The sequence below is a fragment of the Hyla sarda genome, chromosome 6 (genome assembly GCF_029499605.1).
Source record: "Hyla sarda isolate aHylSar1 chromosome 6, aHylSar1.hap1, whole genome shotgun sequence".
NCBI classification, from domain to species: Eukaryota; Metazoa; Chordata; class Amphibia; order Anura; family Hylidae; genus Hyla; species Hyla sarda.
The window spans coordinates 176,710,819-176,731,435 of NC_079194.1; the positions used below are offsets into that span (position 1 = coordinate 176,710,819).

General features: G+C 40.8%; 1 protein-coding gene across 2 annotated transcripts in view; it reads left to right on the top strand.

Annotated features, from left to right (window-relative positions):
* The window catches only part of MARVELD3 (MARVEL domain containing 3), a 43,518-nt gene extending 28,796 nt beyond the window's left edge, over nucleotides 1–14,722 (top strand). The window contains exon 4 of one of the 2 annotated variants that reach the window (XM_056525863.1): nucleotides 13,300–14,722. In XM_056525863.1, coding sequence (XP_056381838.1) covers nucleotides 13,300–13,871 — 572 coding nt within the window. In that variant the 3' untranslated portion in view covers nucleotides 13,872–14,722. Of the gene's footprint in view, nucleotides 1–2,923; nucleotides 3,620–13,299 lie in introns of those variants that run through there. The other variant, XM_056525862.1, reaches the window with a different exon arrangement.
* The last annotated feature ends 5,895 nt before the right edge of the window (nucleotides 14,723–20,617 follow it).

Below are 20,617 nucleotides of genomic sequence, written 5' to 3' on the forward strand. Positions count from 1 at the left end.
ATCTTATTCCTATATGGACTCCATCCTCCCCTACCACCCCGAAAAATCTGTTAGGTCCCATCAGATCCACGATAGCCATTTGGAAAAAGGTTTCTGAAACTCATACTTTCAAATCATCCTTATCACCTCTCTCTCCTATGCTGTCCAGTTCCTCTATTCCAGATAGTACTGACCTAACAGTAAATAGTAGTAAGTAGCAGCACTAGCATGTACTTTCTTCACCCATTCATTAGAACTAATGGAGCAGCTGGAGGAGTCTCTGTTCTGACCCACGGCGGTGCTAGGACAGAGAGCCAGGTATAAGTATCTAAATAACATTCACAAGAAACATAGCCTGCACTCACCGCCCAGTACGGGTCTCGCGGCCTCAAAGTTCGGACCACCTTGGTGACGTGGGATTCTCAGCCTAGGCTAACAGCGCTCAGAAAAACGGGCAACTGCCGGCGGTTTCGGACTGTGAGTGCAGGCTATGTTTCTTGTGAATGTTACTGACCTAACAGTGACTACACCTTGGATCCAAGCACACCTTTTCCACCTTGCAGATATAGTAGACCCTCTTAATCGTTTGATTATGCCCTTTCAAACCCTGCAACAGCGATTCCACTTGCCGGACACGGCCCATGATTTTTATTACATTATTCTGGCCACCTTCCACCTTAAATACTCCCCTTTCCCGCCCTACTCTGTTTGAAACCCTATGTAAAAGGGGTGTCTCGAGACAAGGCCTGATATCAGAGATCTATAACATATTAATTGCTCCGACCAACATTTCTAACATTAGCCATTCCTATATGACAAAATGAGTCATACTTGGGAATACCGGTGTCTCCAGCCACTTGGCGGACAATTTGGACTCTTCTTGCATTGCTCACAGAGAGGCGCAATATAAAATCTTGTTCCATTGGTATCACACTCCTGTGGTCCTTAACAAGTTTTACCCGCATGTGTCCGCCAGTTGTTGGAGATGCTGATCGGATTTAGGCACGTTGCCACATATTTTCTGGGATTGTCCCTCACTCAGACACTTTTGGCTGGAAATCCAATCATTAGTGAGGACAGTGATTGGTAAACATGTTCCGTTTCATCCCTTAACATATCTCCTCCACCTTCCACCCTCAGGTCTATGGATAAATGAAGTCAGATTACTTCATTACATACTAATTGCGGCTAAGGGCTTAATTGCTTTGCACTGGAACTCTACTAAAACACCTACCATACAAAACTTAAAAAATAGAATTTCATTAGTCAGGAGAATGGAATACCTGTCTGTTGCTACGGATAATCTCCTACCCAAATTTTATAAGATCTGGAGTGACTGGGACAGGTTTATGGAATCCGAAGTAGCGCTGTGAGGGATGGGGGTTGAGATACGGAACCGCGCGGGTTCACTCTTTTCTGTTTGTCTCTCCTTCTATTTCTTTTCTATACTTCCACTTTTCTATGTTCTCTCCATCTACCTCATGGTTCTCCATACTTAATGAAACCATTGAATATGTCTACCGAAAGTCTTGCTCAACATTGCCAGGCCTTTATACATTTCTTAAAAACGATGTGCTGAAACATGTTAGAAGAAATAAGAAAACACAAGAAACAATTGGTTCACAGTGCGAATCATTTTAATATATTTTTGGGTCAAGAGATACCTTGTTTTCTGTTAATGTTTACATTTTCATTATAACCTGGACACATTTTCTTTACAATGGTTGCTGTACATATTTGTCTCGAACATCCATCATCAGTCATACCTCGGATGGACACGTGAAGATGAGACTCTATGAAGGTTATCAACAAATGTCTTGATGTTTAGTTTTTTTTCCCTGCTTGCTTTCTTTTTTTTTTTTTTTTTTTTTTAATCCTTTTTCTTCTTTTATTTTACTATTCATCTTTCCTGTAATACTTTTTAATGTTGATTGTATTGACATAACATTTTGCATACTTGCTTTTCTTCTTTTTGTTAACAATTTTGAAAAACTTGAAAAATAAACATATATAAAATCTTATTCCTTTCAGTACTTATGAGCTTCTGAAGTTGAGTTGTTTGTTCTATTCTGTCTAAGTGCTCTCTGATGACACCTGTCTTGGGAACCGCCCAGTTTAGAAGCAAATCTCCATAGCAAACCTCTTCTACTCTGTGCAGTTCCCGATACAAGCAGAGATGTCAGCAGAGAGCACTGTTGCCAGACAGAAAACAACAACTCAACTTCGGCAGCTTATAATTATTGAAAGGATTAAGATTTTTTTAATAGTAGTAATTTACAAATCTGTTTAACTTTCTGGCACCAGTTGATCTATAAAAAAAAAAAAAAAAAAATTTTTCCTGGAACACCCTTTTAGGGTTTGATAAAAAGAAATGGCCATTTTTTGCATCATTCTTATGTGTGCACGCTATTTTGTGACGGGAGAAATAGTGCATGCACTTTTTCTTCCGTTCTTTCTCCCGTCACAAAAGAACGTTCGTTATTAATAACGGCTATGACTGGTAGAGATGAGCGAACTTACAGTAAATTCGATTCGTCAACAACTTCTCGGCTCTGCAGTTGATGACTTATCCTGCATAAATGAGTTCAGCTTTCAGGTGCTCCGGTGGGCTGGAAAAGGTGGATACAGTCCTAGGAAAGAGCCTCCTAGGACTGTATCCACCTTTTGAAGCCCACGGGAGCACCTGAAAGCCGAACTAATTTATGCAGGATAAGGCATCAACTGCCAAGCCGAGAAGTTCGTGACAAATTGAATTTACTGTAAGTTCGCTCATCTCTAATGACTGGTTAAAACGAATAATGTAAAAATCCTATAGACTATAATTGGATTTTGTAATGGGAGTTTGACGGCCGATTTTCCCCTTATTGGGAACCTCTTTACCTGTTGCCTGAATATGTGTTAATTCTCCCAGATATAATGTCTCCTCATCTACTCTCCATTTCAGCTTGCTGTCAGCTTGTGGAAGTCCTGCTCAACATGTTGATCCTGATATGCTGCTCCGTATCCTACAGCTCCACAGGGGGCTACACAGGCATTTCTAACCTGGGAGGAATTTATTATTATCAGTTTGGGGGGGCCTACAATGGCTTTAGTGGTGCAGATGGAGAAAAAGCTCAGGAACTAGATTTAAAGTTTTACAATCTTAAGCTTCCTACAGTCACTGCTTCCATGGCCTTTGGCGGTGCTCTCATGACTTTCAGTTGCCTAATGGTCCTTCTTGGTGTGCTTCGGGTCCCATGGCTTTGGCCCATATGGCTTTTAGTGGAGTGCATGTTAGATTTAGCCATTGCTGTGGGATATATGCCAGCTCTTTATTTCTACTTCAAGCACCTACAAGATGCTTACAATTCTGAGGTTTGCAAAGAACGTGAGGCACTGTATAGCAGCAAAGGTTATCAAGGCTTTACCTGTGCCTTACATGGGGCTGACATTGCTGCTGCCCTCTGTGCTTGCATAGCCATTATAGCTTTTTTCATGAGCGCATTCTTTGCCATTAAAGGTTTCCAAACTGTTCGCCGCCAGAAGAAGAAGCCAGTTAACACACTTGAATTCTAGTCTGTGTCTCCTATGCCCCATTCACATGTGGTTTTCTTTGATGTTAAAGGGGTACTCCTGTGGAAAACTTTTTTTTTTTTTTTTATCAACTGGTGCCAGAAAGTTAAACAGATTTGTAAATGACTTCTATAAAAAAAAAATCTTAATACTTCCAATACATTTTATGGGGTGTATACTACAGAGGAAATGTTTTTCTTTTGGATTTCTCTGATGTCACGACCACAGTGCTCTCTGCTGACCTCTGCTATCCAGAGTAGCATATGTTTGCTCTGTGGATTTTCTCCTGCTCTGGACAGTTCCAAAAATGGACAGCAGAGGTCAGCAGAGAGCACTGTGGTCATGACATCAGAGAAATCCAAAAAGAAAAGCATTTCTTCTGTAGTATATAGTCCCTAAAATGTACTGGAAGGATTAAGATTTTTTTAATAGAAATAATTTACAAATCTGTTTAACTTTCTGGCACCAGTTGATACAAAAAAATAAATAAAGGGGTACTCCTGTGGAATTTTTAAGTTACCAGCACAAGTGTAGACTATGTTTTTGAGTCTTGCAAAAAATAAATTAAAAGTTTGAACGTTTAGGAAATAAGTTGCACATACTCGCTAGTAGATTATATTTGATCCATTAAAGTCAATGGGCCTGCTACTGTAAACATCAGTTTACTTTTTTTGTAGGCATCCAAGATGTAAATAGAGCCTTACCTAACCCCCTTATCTACTTCTTGTAAATACATGTAACATGGTATACTTTGTATAGTGCAGCTTTGCTGTTACAATTTTGTGTACATTTTTTTTATTAAAGTAATCAACTCATTAAAATATAATTTTTTCCAAGTGTAAAAATTTCAACTTGAAGGAGTGTTTTTTTCACAGTTTGGGTCCCCTTGCTTACAGCACCATTGAAATGTATTTTATTTTACCAGAAATTCAGAAAAGCAGAGATAAGTGGGAGTTAGCATTTAGGATGAGAGAGAACCTGGGTATGTTTTTATTTTAGGGAATATACTGTTTAAAGACAACGTCTATCTTCACTGCCAGTTATATTGTTCCAGAGCATCTACACTATACAGAGAAGTAACTTTGCATATAGTTTTAACTACATTTCTCATGCAGTTTCCATGGTAACAGACTAGAAAACAAACCCAGCTTATGCTGATGCTCTAGTTTTGATATACATTTTATTTATTTTTTATTATGATTTAATTCTATCAAGCTGTCTTATAGGAAGATTCTCTTTGTTGCCCATAGGAACAAGAATTCAGCTTTCATTTCTTATTTTGCTATATTACAATTAAACTTTAACTGATTGGTTGCTTTGGGCAATAAAGACTGTTTCCATAAGACAGCTTCATACATCTTCCCCATTATCCTCTGCGCAAAGGGGAGAAGAGGTACTTAAGGAGAGAGAGAAGAAAAAAACAAAGGGGAAGGAATATGTTGTCCAATAAATGCATGATGTCACAGTAACATCATGCAGCTATTGGAGATTGTGTGTGTGGGGCATATTTCGCCCGCCCCCTTCTGTCTTGGAACAGTATACTTCTGAGAGGGACCAGGGAGCAAAACAGGTAGGGCCTTTTCTGTTCACCCAATAACCCTTTTTAATTCATGTGATTCCTGGAATAACAACCAGTAGTACCAGATCCAAAAGAATTGGAGATTTTCCTAGTCTTGATGATGGAAAATATAGATTTTATTAAAGACAGGAGTCTCATATTATATGCATTTCTTTCTTTACTGAAAATTTCAGCAGCGAAATAGTTAACGATAAGAAAACATTGAAAAAACGTTTGTACACAAAAAAAATGCTATGCATAACATCTGGCCAATTAGTACACATGCAAGGTTATATAAGTCCTTGGTGTCATCAGATATCCCTCTTTCTTTGGTGATGAAGGAAAATTTGTAGACAGAACATCCATATTCAGTAACCAATAAGGAATCTTGAAATTGACAGGAAATCTTTTGGAAGAAAACCGAAGGTAGACTGGAACCTTGAAAGGCGAAAACTCGAACACTCTAAACAGCGAACGTGAAGAAAAAAACTTATAGGGATGGGTATATGGGAGGGAAAATATTCGCCTCCTGTCTTTAATAAAATCTATATTTTCCATTATCAAGATTAGGAAAATCTCAACTTTTATTACAAGACTGGAGCCTCATATTATATGCAAGTTTAAAGCTATTAAACTATAAGACAGTATATGATCTATGAATAGAATTAAAGGACAGTCTTAGATACGTGTGAGTCAGGTTTGAAATAAAAGGTTTTGAAGGTAGATTCAGAAGACCAGTTAGCTATCTTGAGAATGTTGGTTAAGAATCCACCCGATTTGTACCAGTTTGGTAGACATAGCACCTCTGGTGGAATGAGCACCGAATATAGAAGTGTCTATGCCAGCCATAGACATTGATTGTTTGATCCACCTAGCTAAGGTGGGAGAAGAAACTGGACAAAAAGGCTTGCAGTATGAAATAAATAGTTGAGAAAAAGACAGAAGTCTAAGTGGTGCAGTTCTTGATTCATAGTATTTTAGACAACAGACTACACACAGTTTGTCCTGAAGAGGGAATGAAGGATAGAAAACTGTATGTAAATTGATTTTGGTCCTTCAGAGAGCGAGAATTAAACATCATTAGGTAAGTATTGTCTTTGCGAGATGTCTAAAGCCTTAACATCTGAAACTCTTAATGGATATTAAACAAAGAAGAATGGTGAGTTTAAAAGATAAAAATTTAAGAGAGAGAGAAAATCGTTATCTTCCCATGAAAGGAATAAATTAAGAAGGATATATTAAGATCCCAGGTTGAATGATATTTAGGACAAGAGGGTCTGATTCTGAAAGAAAATTTTAAATATATACCGGTACTATAGGGGCATGAACCCAAATCCGGGCAAATTCCATTGTGATCACCTACGAGTCCATAATTCCCAGGCTGATCTGTAAGCTGATTTGGTACCTGGAGCCCAGGCTTCTGAGAGGATGTTCTTAGAAAATTGTGAAAGTTCTGGGATAAGTTCTAAAGACCCTACATTTTCCATGCTATCAAAGACAGTTGATTCGATATGACTAAAGGATGAGGATTTCCCAATGGATCTTGAAGTAGATATAGATGAATCGGAAGAATTCTCGGAATGTCGATCATCATTTCTAGAATTTTGGGAAACCATGATTGGGATGGCCACCAAGGGGTGATTAGAATCATGGTGGATTTCAGGATGCGGACTTGATGCAGGACCTGAGGCCATGGTTGAAGGAAAGCATCCACTCCCAAGGCTTCCGAATCCGGACACCAACTGAAACATTTGGGAAGTTGGCTGTTCAGTCGAGAAGCAAACAGATCTAAATGAAGTGGACCCCATAAGGAATTGATCTGTTGAAAAATGTTGGGATCTAATCTCCAATCGCTGAGTCTGTCAAAAAATGGGAATTCCAATCCGCCACTGTATTGGAGAGGCTAGGAAGGTACTTCGCCTTCAAAATGATGTTCCTGTCCAGGCAGAGTTGCCAAATATCTTTTTGTAATATTGGTGAGATGCTTCAAAGTCGTGCCGTCTAATCAATTGATGTATTGGACCTCTGATATGTTGTCCATACGTAAGAGAATGCAACAATGAGAAAAAGTTTTTGCAAAACTTCTCAAAGCGAAGAAACCTGCAAGGAGTTCTAAGTAATTGATATGGAAATGTTTTTCAGAGAGAGAGACAATTTCCCTCCTATGGTAAGAGAACCAAAACGAGCGCCCCATCCAGTCAGACTTGCGTCTGACTCCATGGTCAATGGAATAGAATTGAAGATTGCTTTTCTGTTCCATGACTGAATGTGATGAAGCCACCAACAAAGTTCTTCTTTGGCTTCTGGGGACAATAGATGTTTGTCCGAGTAAAATGGGCCTTTCCTGAGATGATGAATCTTCAAACGTTGGAGAGCCCGATAGTGAAGAGGAGCTGGAAAGATTGCTTGGATGGCAGCTGAGAGTAAACCTATTATCCGAGCAATGGATCTCAAAGAAATTAATTTATTTGTTGAGAACAGATCGTATCTCCTTCCGGATTAGGGATAATTTCTTGGGTACACTCAAATGAGCTAGTTGGGTGTTGACCACAAACCCCAAAAATTCCAATTCTTTTGAAGGAGGGAGGATGGATTTCTCTTGATTGATAAGAAATCCAAGCTCTGTTTAAAAGGTATAAGGTCGAATATGTGTGTAGTTGGATTAGTGGAAGAGATTGTGCCATTAGGAGAATGTTGTCTAGATTAAATAATCAGGCGCACACCACTGGAACGTAAAGTCGATACCACTGGTTTCAGGAGCTTTGTAAAGCACCATGGGGCAGAGGAAAGACCGAACGGAAGGCATGTGAACTGCCAAAGTTGGTCTTTCCAGAAAGTAAATTTGAGACTACGGGTGTCTTTAACCCCTTAAGGACCGGAGGTTTTTCCGTTTTTGCATTTTCGTTTTTTGCTCCTTGCCTTTAAAAAATCATAACTCTTTCAAATTTACACCTAAAAATCCATATGATGGCTTATTTTTTGCGCCACCAATTCTACTTTGTAATGACGTCAGTCATTTTGCCCAAAAATCTATGGTGAAGCGGGAAAAAAATCATTGTGCGACAAAATTGAAAAAAAAACGCTGTTTTGTAACTTTTGGGGGCTTCCGTTTCTACGTAGTACATTTTTCGGTAAAAATGACACCTCATATGTATTCTGTAGGTCCATACGATTAAAATGATACCCTACTTATATAGGTTTGAATTTGTTGGACTTCTGGAAAAAATCATAACTACATGCAGGAAAATTAATACGTTTAAAATTGTCATCTTCTGACCCCTATAACTTTTTTATTTTTCCGTGTATGGGGCGGTATGAGGGCTCATTTTTTGCGCCGTGATCTGAAGTTTTTAACGGTACCATTTTTGCATTGATAGGACTTATTGATCACTTTTTATTCATTTTTAAATGATATAAAAAGTGACCAAAAATGCACTATTTTGGACTTTGGAATTTTTTTGCGCGTACGCCATTGACCGAGCGGTTTAATTAATGATATATTTTTATAATTCGGACATTTCCGCACGCGGTGATACCACATATGTTTATTTTTATTTTTATTTACACTGTGTTTTTTTTTTTATTGGAAAAGGGGGGTGATTCAAACTTTTAATAGGGGAGGAGTTAAATGATCTTTATTCACTTTTTTTTTTCACTTTTTTTTTGCAGTGTTATAGGTCCCATAGGGACCTATAACACTGCACACACTGATCTCCATCATTGATCACTGGTTTCTCATAAGAAACCAGTGATCAACGATTCTGCCGCATGACTGCTCATGCCTGGATCTCAGGCACTGAGCAGTCATTCGGCGATCGGACAGCGAGGAGGCAGGAAGGGGCCCTCCCGCTGTCCTGTCAGCTGTTCGGGATGCCGCGATTAGCCGCGGCTATCCCGAACAGCCCGACTGAGCTAGCCGGGAACTTTCACTTTCACTTTTAGCCGCGCGGCTCAGATTTGAGCGCGCGGCTAAAGGGTTAATAGCGCGCGGCGCCGCGATCGGCGCTGCGCGCTATTAGAGGCGGGTCCCGGCTTCACTATGACGCCGGGCCCGCCATGATATGACACGGGGTTACTGTGTAACCCCGCGTTATATCAGAAGAGCAGGACCAAGGACGTACCGGTACGTCCTTGGTCCTTAAGGGGTTAATATTGATAAACTACAAAGTCGATGAGGAGCCTTTAGGTTTTTAACCGGTCTGAATCCACCATCTTTCTTTTTTACCAGAAAGATGTTGCTTAGAAAACCTTGAGATCGGTTTTGGACTGGAATGATTGCATGTTTGGTAAAGAGATCTTGAATCTCTGCATCTATCAATTTCTGATCTGTTATGGAAAACTGAATAGGGTGAGGAAGATGGTGTTGTACAGGTAAAGAGACAAAGTCTATCTTGTAACCCTGAATTGTGTTCAATGCCAACAAGTCTGAAGTTAGAAGATTCCAATTTTGGAAAAAATGGAACAGACGACCTCCTAGGGGAATGTGGGAAGAAGACAGAAGGGGACTTACCTGTGGATGTGTTGGATCTAGTGAATCCTCGACTTCCTTGTGATCTCCATGGACGGCCTCCTCTGTAGGGAAAAATGGGGGGTTGGGAGGAAGGTAAGGGATATGTAGGGCCTCTGTATGAAGGTCTGAATTGAGATGCCTGGCCGGCAAAGCGGTCCTTTCTTCTCCCGGCCCGGGTGAAAACCTTAGGATAGAACACCTTTTATAAAGGAGTCCCCAAATAATAGAACTTCACTGGGAGAGGGTAAATCTGAGGCCGCTAATTGAGATAATTGGGGGTCCAGCTTCATAAGTATTGTGCGCCTGCGTTCTGCGCAAAAAGCTGAATTAACGTTTCCAAATATACTCATCGCCCTTTTGGGCACAACCTTTCAAAATGTTATATCTATGGGTCTATCAGTGGAAGAAGCTTCTTCCGTCATATCTAAGATCTTGGTCAATGGGCCAAGAAGATCTAAAAATGTATCTTGGCAAGCTCTAAATGAGCGATCAAGACCCTTTTTAGGATTCTTGCCGGATTTGAGGAGATATTTTATTAGTATGGGGTCAGTCTCCGGTGTAGCGGCTGCATTAGAATGTTGAGATGGGTGAGGGCATTCTGCCCTTAATTTCTTTCTTTCTGATTTATCCCTTTTTAATCCAAAGGTTCACAAATTTAACTACTTGTGTCTGAGGTGCTCACTCTCCTGATCTGGTGTGTTTGATTAATGATGGGTAGAAAAAACGATTCCCAGAGCTATCTAGAATATCATCGGAGCTGCGCTAGAGTCACGTGACACGGCAGTGAAGCGCTCGAGCCGGTAAGTTAAGAACACCGGTGAGATATACCGACAGGATCAATGCCAGGTAAAAGAGAGGAATATACTGTACAGTGATCCCCCGACCTGCAAAGGCCCCGACATAAGATAATTTCAACATACGATGGCCTCTTGAAGGCAGCATCAACATACGATGCTTTTGTATGTTGGGGCCATCGCATAAATGGCTATCCAGCAGTGCAGACTGCTTTTAGATAGCTGTTTAATGTGCCCCATGTGCTAAGGTGTCACTCACCTGTCCCCGCCACTACGGAACGTCCTCTTCAGGCTCTGCTGCATAGCCGTTGCTCACCCAGGGCAGCGGGGACACATGAGTATAACATTCTATATTACTAATGCACGGATCCCTCAATATACGATGGATTCAAGTAACGATGGTTCATTTGGAACAAATTACCATTGTATGTTGAGGAATCACTGTAATGTGAATAGAAGTAAAAGAGGGAAATATATTAAATTTAGCTGTGTGAATGTGTGAGAGGAACTAATAATAGGAAGGAAAATAAGTGAAAGGAAATATAGCACAGATATGTATATTGGATATATACAGAGTATCAACTATATATATATATATATATATATATATATATATATATATAATATATATATTCTCCTGAGTAAATAAATATATATATATATATATATATATATATATATCTCTCTAAGAGCAATGGGAGAAAAATAAGGAGTACTTATCTTTTTCCAAAGCAGCAAAGAAAGGAATATCTGATGACACCAAGGACTTACCGTATATAACCTTGCATGTGTACTGATTGGCCAGACATTATGCATGGCATGTTTGTGTGCACATTTAAAAGTTTTCTCACTGTTTTCTTATCGTTAACTATTTTGCTGCTGGAATTTTCAGTAAAGAAAGAAATGCAGATAATATGAGCCTCCAGTCTTGTAATATAATATACATTTACATTTGTAAAGATGGGCTGCCAGATCCTTAATTCTGTTTAGCTCCTCAAATTTCTGTAACTACATTTTAAGAAGTTCCTTCCCTTCTTACTACCTTCATAATCCCATATCAGTGTTTCCCATACAGTGTTTCTCCAGCTGTTGTAAAATTACAACTCCCAGTATTGACATGCTGAGAGTTTGTAGTTTTGCAACAGCTGGAGGCATTCTGTATGGGAAACACTGGCTTATCCTATTACCAGTGTCTGGGCAACTATGGAATAATTGCTGCAAAACTACAACTCCCAGCATGCCTGGACAGCCTTTGGCTGAGCCGAAATGCTGGGAGTTGTAGTTTTGCAAACAATGATCACATCCTAACCCTGATAAATGAAGGTATGTACTGAGATTAGCTAGTGTTTCCCATACAGTGTGCCTCCAGCTGGTGCAAAACTACAACTCTCAGCATGCCAATACTGGGAGTTGAAATTTTACAACAGCTGGAGGCACACTGTATGGGAAACACTGACATGGGATATGGCACGATGAAGGTAGTAGGAAGGAAACCCTAGCTAACTTTTTATTAAACAATCTACCTAAAGTTGAAATGACAGTTGTTCAGCTGTATACAGAACCTGGGGGCGCTAGGACCCAGAGGCAGTGCAGCCGTCTGCAGACACGAGGGCTTTCTGTGCAGAGTTTATGATTTTGGGCCTGTGGAAGACATATAGCAGAGATGAAGATTCCTCCATGCCCGTGCTCTTAAACACGACCATGTAGGCGTGTTTAGGACAGGAGGTACAGTCCTGTACACCGTGACTACATGCAAACTCCGCATCGCCCTGGGGACTACTTGAGCTGCATTTGCATACAGTGCGGGACGTTTTAGAACCTCATTTTCTGAAGATTACAGTCATCAGCAACTACTATGAAAACATGGTAGTAACGTACCGTATTTATCGGCGTATAACACGCACTTTTAGGCTAAAATTTTTAGCCTAAAGTCTATGTGCGTGTTATACGCCGATACACCCCCAGGAAAGGCAGGGGGAGAGAGGCCGTCGCTGCCCGCTTCTCTCCCCCTGCCTTTCCTGGGGTCTAGAGCCCTGCTGCCGGCCCTTCTCTCCCCCTGGCTTTCGGCGCCGCTGCCCGTTCTGTCCCCCTGACTATCGGTGTCGGCGCCGCTGCCCCGTTGCCTCCCCCCATCCCCGGTGGCATAATTACCTGTTGCCGGGGTCGGGTCCGCGCTGCTGCAGGCCCCCGGCGTGCGTCCCCTTCGTCGTTGCTATGCGCCGCGCATAGCAACGACGCAGGGGACGCACGCCGGAGGCCTGCAGCAGCGCGGACCCGACCCCGGCAACAAGTAATTATGCCACCGGGGATGGGGGGAGGCAACGGGGCAGCGGCGCCGGCAATGGGTGCCGCTGCCCCTTCTCTCCCCCTGGCTATCGGCGCCGGCAATGGGGCGCCGGTACCGATAGTCAGGGGGACAGAACGGTCAGCGGCGCCGATAGCCAGGGGGAGAGAAGGGCCGGCAGCAGGGCTCTAGACCCCAGGAAAGGCAGGGGGAGAGAAGCGGGCAGCGACAGCCTCTCTCCCCCTACCTTTCCTGGGGGTGTATAGTGGTATACACGCGCACACAAAAACTTTTTACCCAAATATCCTTGAGGGTGCATGTTATAGGCCGGTGCGTGGTATACCCCGATAAATACGGTATGTTTAATGCTCTAGGGGGTGTTTTTAATGGCTCAAATGTGGTAATTGGTTCCCTTTAGTTTGTAGCATGGACGATGTAGGTTTACCATGTGGCATCATAAAAGGGACCGTAAGTATGCATAAACTGATTATTATTACAGCTCAAAACAGTACCAATGTCCTTTTTCTGCTGAGTTCTAACTTTTCTGACTTTTACTGGTCATGGGGTTTCTTGGTGAAAGACATGGAAAGCGGGTTCTCAGACTCTTCTTTTTCTTACCTAGGTGTTCTGCAAATGTTGGAGGTGATCCTTAACATTCTGGTTCTGATTTGTGTGGTCGCTTCCCATTTCACCCTATCTGGGTTCAGTGCTGGCATGGCAAGTGGTGGTTTTGGAGGTGGTTATTACCCCTTTGAGGGTCAAGAGCTGCAGGAGGTGCGCCAGTTGGACCAGGAATTCACCCTACTACGCGCTCCATTGGTATATGGAGGCCTGACAATGTGTTTGCTGACAGGGACCATGACACTTGCCATCCTGGCTCACGGATCCAGGCGCCTACTTGATCTATCTAAGAAATGGCTCCTGATTGAGGCTACTTTCAGTGCTGTGGCATCACTGGGTTATGGAGCTGCGGTGGGGGTGTTTCTACATTTTGCTCTCCAAATAAATTCTACAGATGTGTGCAAGAGGAGAGAAAGGTTGTATGGCAGAAATGGACTCACATGGATGAACTGTTATCTGGCAGGGACTGATGGGGGAGCAGCAACCTTTGCCATTTTGTTAATCATATTATATGCTGTCAGCGTGGTGCTAGCTGCTCGTGCATACAAGGAAAAGAAGGCACTACAGCAGTAATCTGTAAAACAAACTTTATATCACCAATTATCACTATATATCCTGGCACTGGGATGTATCCCACAAATCTCAACCTTGTAGCGATGAGTATTAAAAAAAATATGATGTGTTGTCTGCAACGTAAAAGGGCAAATCTGAATATTAACCCTTATAGTACAGTAAAGAATAAAAAAAAAAAAAAAAAGTTTTTATGTTTGTATCCTGAATGTTAACTGGTTGTGGGATAGAGAACAGAGGCATTAGATTTACCCTGTGTTTGTTATCCCCGCGTAAATAATGCACTTTGTATGGACTACCAAGGTAGTCAGGAAGAGAAGTGACAGCTGCTCCAAGTACACATGTCACTTCTCAAGCACATTCCTCTTTTGCAGTGAGGAATAGGTTGAGTTGCTTACTAAACAATATAATATGTGCAAAAAAAATCGAACCATTATAATACGTGTTGAATCATCTGCCACAGTGGGCGCCAGAGTGTTTTTGTGTGAGACTATGGAAGATTCATCAAAGTCTGTCACTCTGCTTCCTCTGTAGCGTTACGCTGAGCACAGGGGAGGAGTGACGTGTATGTCACATGCTCCTCCATAGAACGCCATAATGCAGACGGGAGAACGGGCAGCAGAGCGGCAGCAGGTATCTGATATGGTATCGGGGACATTGAACGAGTCCCCGCTACCATGGAAATGGCCAGTATTGGCCCTGATACCGATACTAGTATCGGTATCGAGACATCCCTAATTTATTTATTTTTAAAGGGGTACTTCCGTGAATCAACTGGTGCCAAAAAGTTAGACAGATTTGTAAATTACTTCTGTTAATAAATCTTAATCCTTTCAGTACTTTTCAGCTGCTGTATGCTCCACAGTTAGTAGAATTGTTCTTTTCAGTCTGACCACAGTGCTCTCTGCTGACACCTCTGTCCATGTCATGAACTGTCCGGAGCAGGAGAGGTTTGCTCTGGTGATTTTCTTCTACTCTGGGCAGTTCCGAACATGGGCAGAGGGGTGAGCAGAGAGCACTATGGCCAGACAGAAAAGAACAACTCCACTTCTTCTGAAGCATATAGCATCTGATAAGTACTGGAAGGATAATTATAATTTTTTTTTTTTTTTTAAATAGAAGTATCCCTTTAACCTCTTAAGGAAAGGAAGGATTGTCCGGAACCAGGTATGCTCTAAAAGATTACTTTTTATTCCTGCCATAGCAAGGAAACAGACATCACAGGACTGTAATAATCTGACGCGTTTCGCTCTCCCATGCTATGGCATGTTTCCTTGCTATGGCATGAATAAAAAGTAATCTTTTAGAGCATACCTGGTGCCGGACAATCCTTCCTTTCCATACGCTGTTGAAGCTGGGGCAGGACCAGCGGGTCGGAGACCAGCGGGCAGCACAGGTGTGTCGGAGATCTGCTTCCGGAGGTGAGCGGACACCATTGCATTTGGACGTTTAACCTCTTGAGGACGCAGCAGAGCGTACCTGTACGCCCTGTGCCCACTCCCCTGCTATGACGCAGGCTATCAGCCACCAGGACCCAATTCTAATGCTGGAAATCACCAATAGCAGTGATGCCTGGCCTTAACCCCTTAGTCTAAAGTGAAAGTAAAGTTACCGGCAGCTCAGTCGAGCTGTTCGGGACAGTCGCGGTGAAATCCCGAACAGCTGAGAGGACGAGGGGGAGGGTCCCTACCTGCCTCCTCTCCGTCCAATCGGTGCTCTGCTGCTCCATGCCTAAGATCCAGGCTGGAGCTGCAGTGTGCCAAGAACACTGATCAATGCTATGTTATGACATAGCATTGAACAGTGTATGCAATCAGAAGATTGCATGTAATAGTCTAAAGACTAAAAAAATGGTGTTAAAAAAATAAAAAGTAAAAAAAAGTTAAATGTGACTTAACCCCTTCCCTAATAAGTTTTAATCACCCTCTTTTCCCATTAAAAAAAAAAATGTAAACATAGATGTGGTAGACATGTGCGTAAATGTCCAAACTATAAAAAAAACGATCAATTGTGTATACGTAAAAAAAAATAAAAAAAATTGCATAGATTTGGTCATTTTGTATACCCTAAAAAAATTTATAAAAGTGATCAAAAAGTCCTATCAAAACGTACCGATAAAAACTTAAGACTACGGCACAAAAAAAGCCCCCATATACGAAAAATAAAGTTACAGTGGTCATAAGATGACTTTTAAACATACTAATTATGATGCATGTAGTTAATTTTTTTAAAGTAGTATAATAAAATAAAACCTACATAAATTGGGTATCCTTGTAATCGTATGGACCTACAGAATAAATAAGGTGTCAATTTTACCGAAAAGTGCACTGCGTAGAAACGGAAGCCTCTAAAAATGACAAAATTTTGTCCCACTATTTTTTTTGTTTTGTTTCACCATAGATTTTGTGGTGAAATGACTGATGTCATTACAAAGTAAGCATAAAACAAGCCCTTATAGGTCTGTAGGTGGAAAACGGAAAGCGTTATTTTTAGAAGGTGAGGAGTAGAGAGGAGCGAACTTACAGTAAATTCGATTTGTCACAAACTTCTCGGCTCGGCAGTTGATGACTTATCCTGCATAAATTAGTTCAGCTTTCAGGTGCTCCCGTGGGCTGGAAAAGGTGGATACAGTCCTAGGAGACTCTTTCCTAGGAATGTATCCACCTTTTCCAGCCCACCGGAGCACATGAAGGCTGAACTAATTTACGCAGGATAAGTCATCAACTGCCGAGCCGAGAAGTTCGTGACGAATCGAATTTACTGTAAGTTCGCTCATCTCTAGTGAGGAGTAAAAAAATGAAAGTGCAAAAATGGAAAAACATGAGTCCTGAAAGAGTTAACTTATGTATCCTCAACCCATAACCTTCTACCATTCCCAAAGATGATTTACTGCTGGATTCCCCTTCATAATGCATCAATGCCATACCTGGTGAATCCCTAATGTACGCGCCTCCTTATTTAGTAAGTAGAACTCCACACAGGAAACAGCAGACAGCAGGTTCCGTTTAATTACAACGTAATTTTTAAGAGTTTTCCAGAACAGAATAAACAGCAGTTTATTTTGGGGACGGATTATATAACATTTGAGGGAAAACTGTTTGGGATTTTTTTTTTTCTACACCAGCAAAGCCTAAAATCAAGAAATGTTTAAATTAAAACTTGTACATATATACAGTATTATTGCTTTTGCTAAAATAAAAATGTACAAATAATGGCTTTAGAGGCTGTCATTTCTTTGGCTTCCCCCAGGAGGCAGTGTCCAGTCACCCCCACCAGTACAAGAAGATACGTGTTTCTTATTTTTTTTTTTTTTTACTAATAACAGTTCAACATTGTTGTTCAGAAGGGATCCAGATGCTAATAAAGCTGGGTTGTAGTCCATTGCTGAAGTCATGTTTGGTGCAGCAGGTTGAGGCTGTACCAGACCTATCCCATGATATAATGTTGATTAAGATGTCAGTAATGCCCCGTATACAATAATTTACAAACACATTGGCTGAGAGGTTATGCCACATGGCAGACTATTGTGAATACATTCTGGTCCCCCCTGATGCTTTCTAGCTAGCAGCCTTGCTCCACCTACCAAATGAAACAGGTAAAAATATTAAATATTTTTAATAATTTGTGGGTTCAGGGAAATATGAAGGACCACACTCGTGACCTCCCACGTAGCATGCGGATTCTGTCCAGGCAACTAAATTAAACAGCGTGTCAGCCCCTATGTTATACTGCCCTCAGCAAAGGCAGCATAACATAGGTGAAAGGTTACCTTTACAAAAATGCATTGTGATTAAACTGTTGTAATTTAATTTCTGGTCACATGGAGATTGTACACAGTAAGAAAATTGCATTTCCTAAATAGTCTTACAAATGTTATTTTCCCCTAAGTATACAAAATGAAATACCGTATGTATTTTTTTTTGTCCATATAGATTTATGGTCAAACAGATCTGCTTCTTACCAACCACCATTTTTTCTTAGAACACGCAAGGATTAAAGGGGTACTCCCGTGGAAAACTTAAATCAACTGGTAGAAGTGATTTACAAATCTGTTTTAACCTTCTGGCACCAGTTGATTTATAAAAAAAAAAAAAATTTCCACGGAGTACCCCTTTAAAGCTGAGGGTGAAGTGAAGAAAGTGAAAAAGGCCTGTTTAATAGGAGTAAATTGAAGTAAAAAAGAAAAATATCCACAGAATACAGATTAAAGGGGTACTCCAGTGGAATTTTTTTTTTAATACACTAGTGCCAGAAAGAAACAGATTTGTAAATAACTACTGTTAAAATATCTTAATTCTTCCAGTAATTATCAGCTGCTGTATACTACAGTGGAAGTTGTGTAGTTCTTTTCAGTCTGACCACAGTGCTCCCTGCTGACACCTCTGTCCATGTTAGGAACTGTCCGGAGGAGGAGAGGTTTGCTATGGGGATTAGCTCCTACTCTGGACAGTTCCTGACATGGACAGAGGTGGCAGCAGACAGCACTGTGGTCAGACAGAAAAAAAAAAACTCAACTTCCTCTGGAGCATACAGCAGCTGATAAATACTGAAAGGATTAAGATTCTTTTCATAATTTAGAAATATTAACTTTCTGGCACCAGTTGATTTAAAAAATAAATAGATTTCCACTGGAGTATCTCTTTAAGTTGCCCATACACATTTGCTTGCAGTTGGCTGAACCAACCAATTTAGTTGTGCTGGAAAATTTAGTTGACAGTAGATTCCATGGGATAGAAGGGTCAGGAAGTTGAATTTCAACATTCTTTGTTTCGACACCAATACTAGAGGGTTTGGCTATGGCTTCTTCTCCCTATCCAGACAAAGTGTATCTGTGTACAGGGGAATCAGCTGAATGAGGCCGGGTTCACACTACATAATCGCTGGACAGAATTTCCCTCTTAGCCGAAAGATCTGCTCTGAAATGCATTGCCATCTATGGGGACGGCAATGCAGTCTGTGTGGTCCTAGCGCACGTTTGTCAGGCAGCTACAGTGCAGTCTTTAGCCCTTTTCACATCTTGATAGGTTGTGGCCCTGTACTAAAATAAAAGAAATTTAGGTCCCCCCCCATATCATTCTACACTCAATAGCCCATGATGACAAAGTGAAAATGGAATTTAAAAATATCTTTGCTTAAATTTTTTTTGGACATAAGTATTCAAACCCTTTACTCAGTACTAATTGGACCTCTTCAGGTCTGTAGAGCTCAGCCAGCATGACCATTGGGTTCTTGGTCATCTAGGTCCTGCTCTCCTGATTACTTAGTTTGGCAGGACTGCCAGCTCCAGGAAGAGTCCTTGTCGTTTCAGCCTTTCTATAAAAGAATTAGACGTTACTGTGCTCTTTCCCCTTCAATGCAGCAAATATTTTCTACCCTACTCCAGATCTGTACTTTCCTACAATCCAGTCTCTGAGTTCTACAGGCAGTTCTTCTACCTCATGGCTGGTTTTTGCTCTGATATCCTTATCAGCTGTAAGATCTTATAGACAGGGGAGTGTCTTTCCAAATCCTGTCCAAACAACTGCATTTACCACAGGTGACTCCAATCAAGGTGTAGAAACATCTCAGAGATAAGGAAAAAAGAGAGCAAAGAGCTAAACAAGTGTCATAGCAAAGGGTCTAAAGGGGAGATTTATCAAAACCTGTGTAGAGGAAGTGTGGTACAGTTGCCCATAGCAACTAATCAGATCGCTTCTTTCATTTTTAACCCCTTAATGACAATGGACGTAAATTATGTCATGGTGCCGTGGTACTTAACGCACCATGACGTACATTTATGTCATGGACATGACCGCGAGCAATGGGCCGGTGCTCAAGTCATCAGGTCCCAGCTGCTATCAGCAGCCAGGGACCCGCCGGTAATGGCAGACATCTGCAATATCACGGATGTCTGCCATTAACCCCTTAGATGCCGTGATCAATACAGATCACAAAGTCCAAATTTGCTCCTTTAAAAAGTAAAATATAAGCAAAAGTCGTACCAATAAAAACTACAGATCACGGCGCAACAAATGAGCCCTCATACTGCCCCATATAAAGAAAATGAGAAGGTTATAGGTGGTCAAAATAGGGCAATTTCAAACATACTAATTTTGTTAATAGTTTGAGATTTTTTTTCAATTGGCACAATTATAAAAAGGCATATAACATGGGTATCATTTTAATCGTATTGACCCACAGAAGAAAACATGTAATTTTTACCGTAAAGTGTACAGCGTGAAAACAATATGTTCCAAAATTTGCTAAATTACGTTTTTCTTTTCAATTTTCCCACAATTTTGTTGGGTTGCGCTGTACATTTTATGGTAAAATAAGTGATGTCATTACAAAGTAAAATTGGTGATGCAAAAAACAAGCCCTCATATGGGTCTGTGGATGGAAATAAGAGTTATGATTTTTAGAAGGCGAGGAGGAAAAAATGAAAATGCAAAGAGGCATTTAAAAAAAATGAAAGCAGCGATCTGGTTGCTACTGGCAACTGCACTGTTCTTCCTCTACACAAGTATTTAGAGGGAGAATTATCAAAATTCTATGTCCATAGAAAAATTTAGTTTTTCCTTTAAAACATTTGCAAAAAAAATCTAAAATTGTTTTAACATTCTTATCATAGATATTGAATGCAGAATGATAAGGAAAACTTTGAAGTTTTTGATTTTAGCAAATGGCCTCAAAAAACGAAATGTGAAAAGTATAAAATTAAGTGTCGAGAGTTTGGGTATTTTATGTAATGTATATTGCCAGCTTTACTT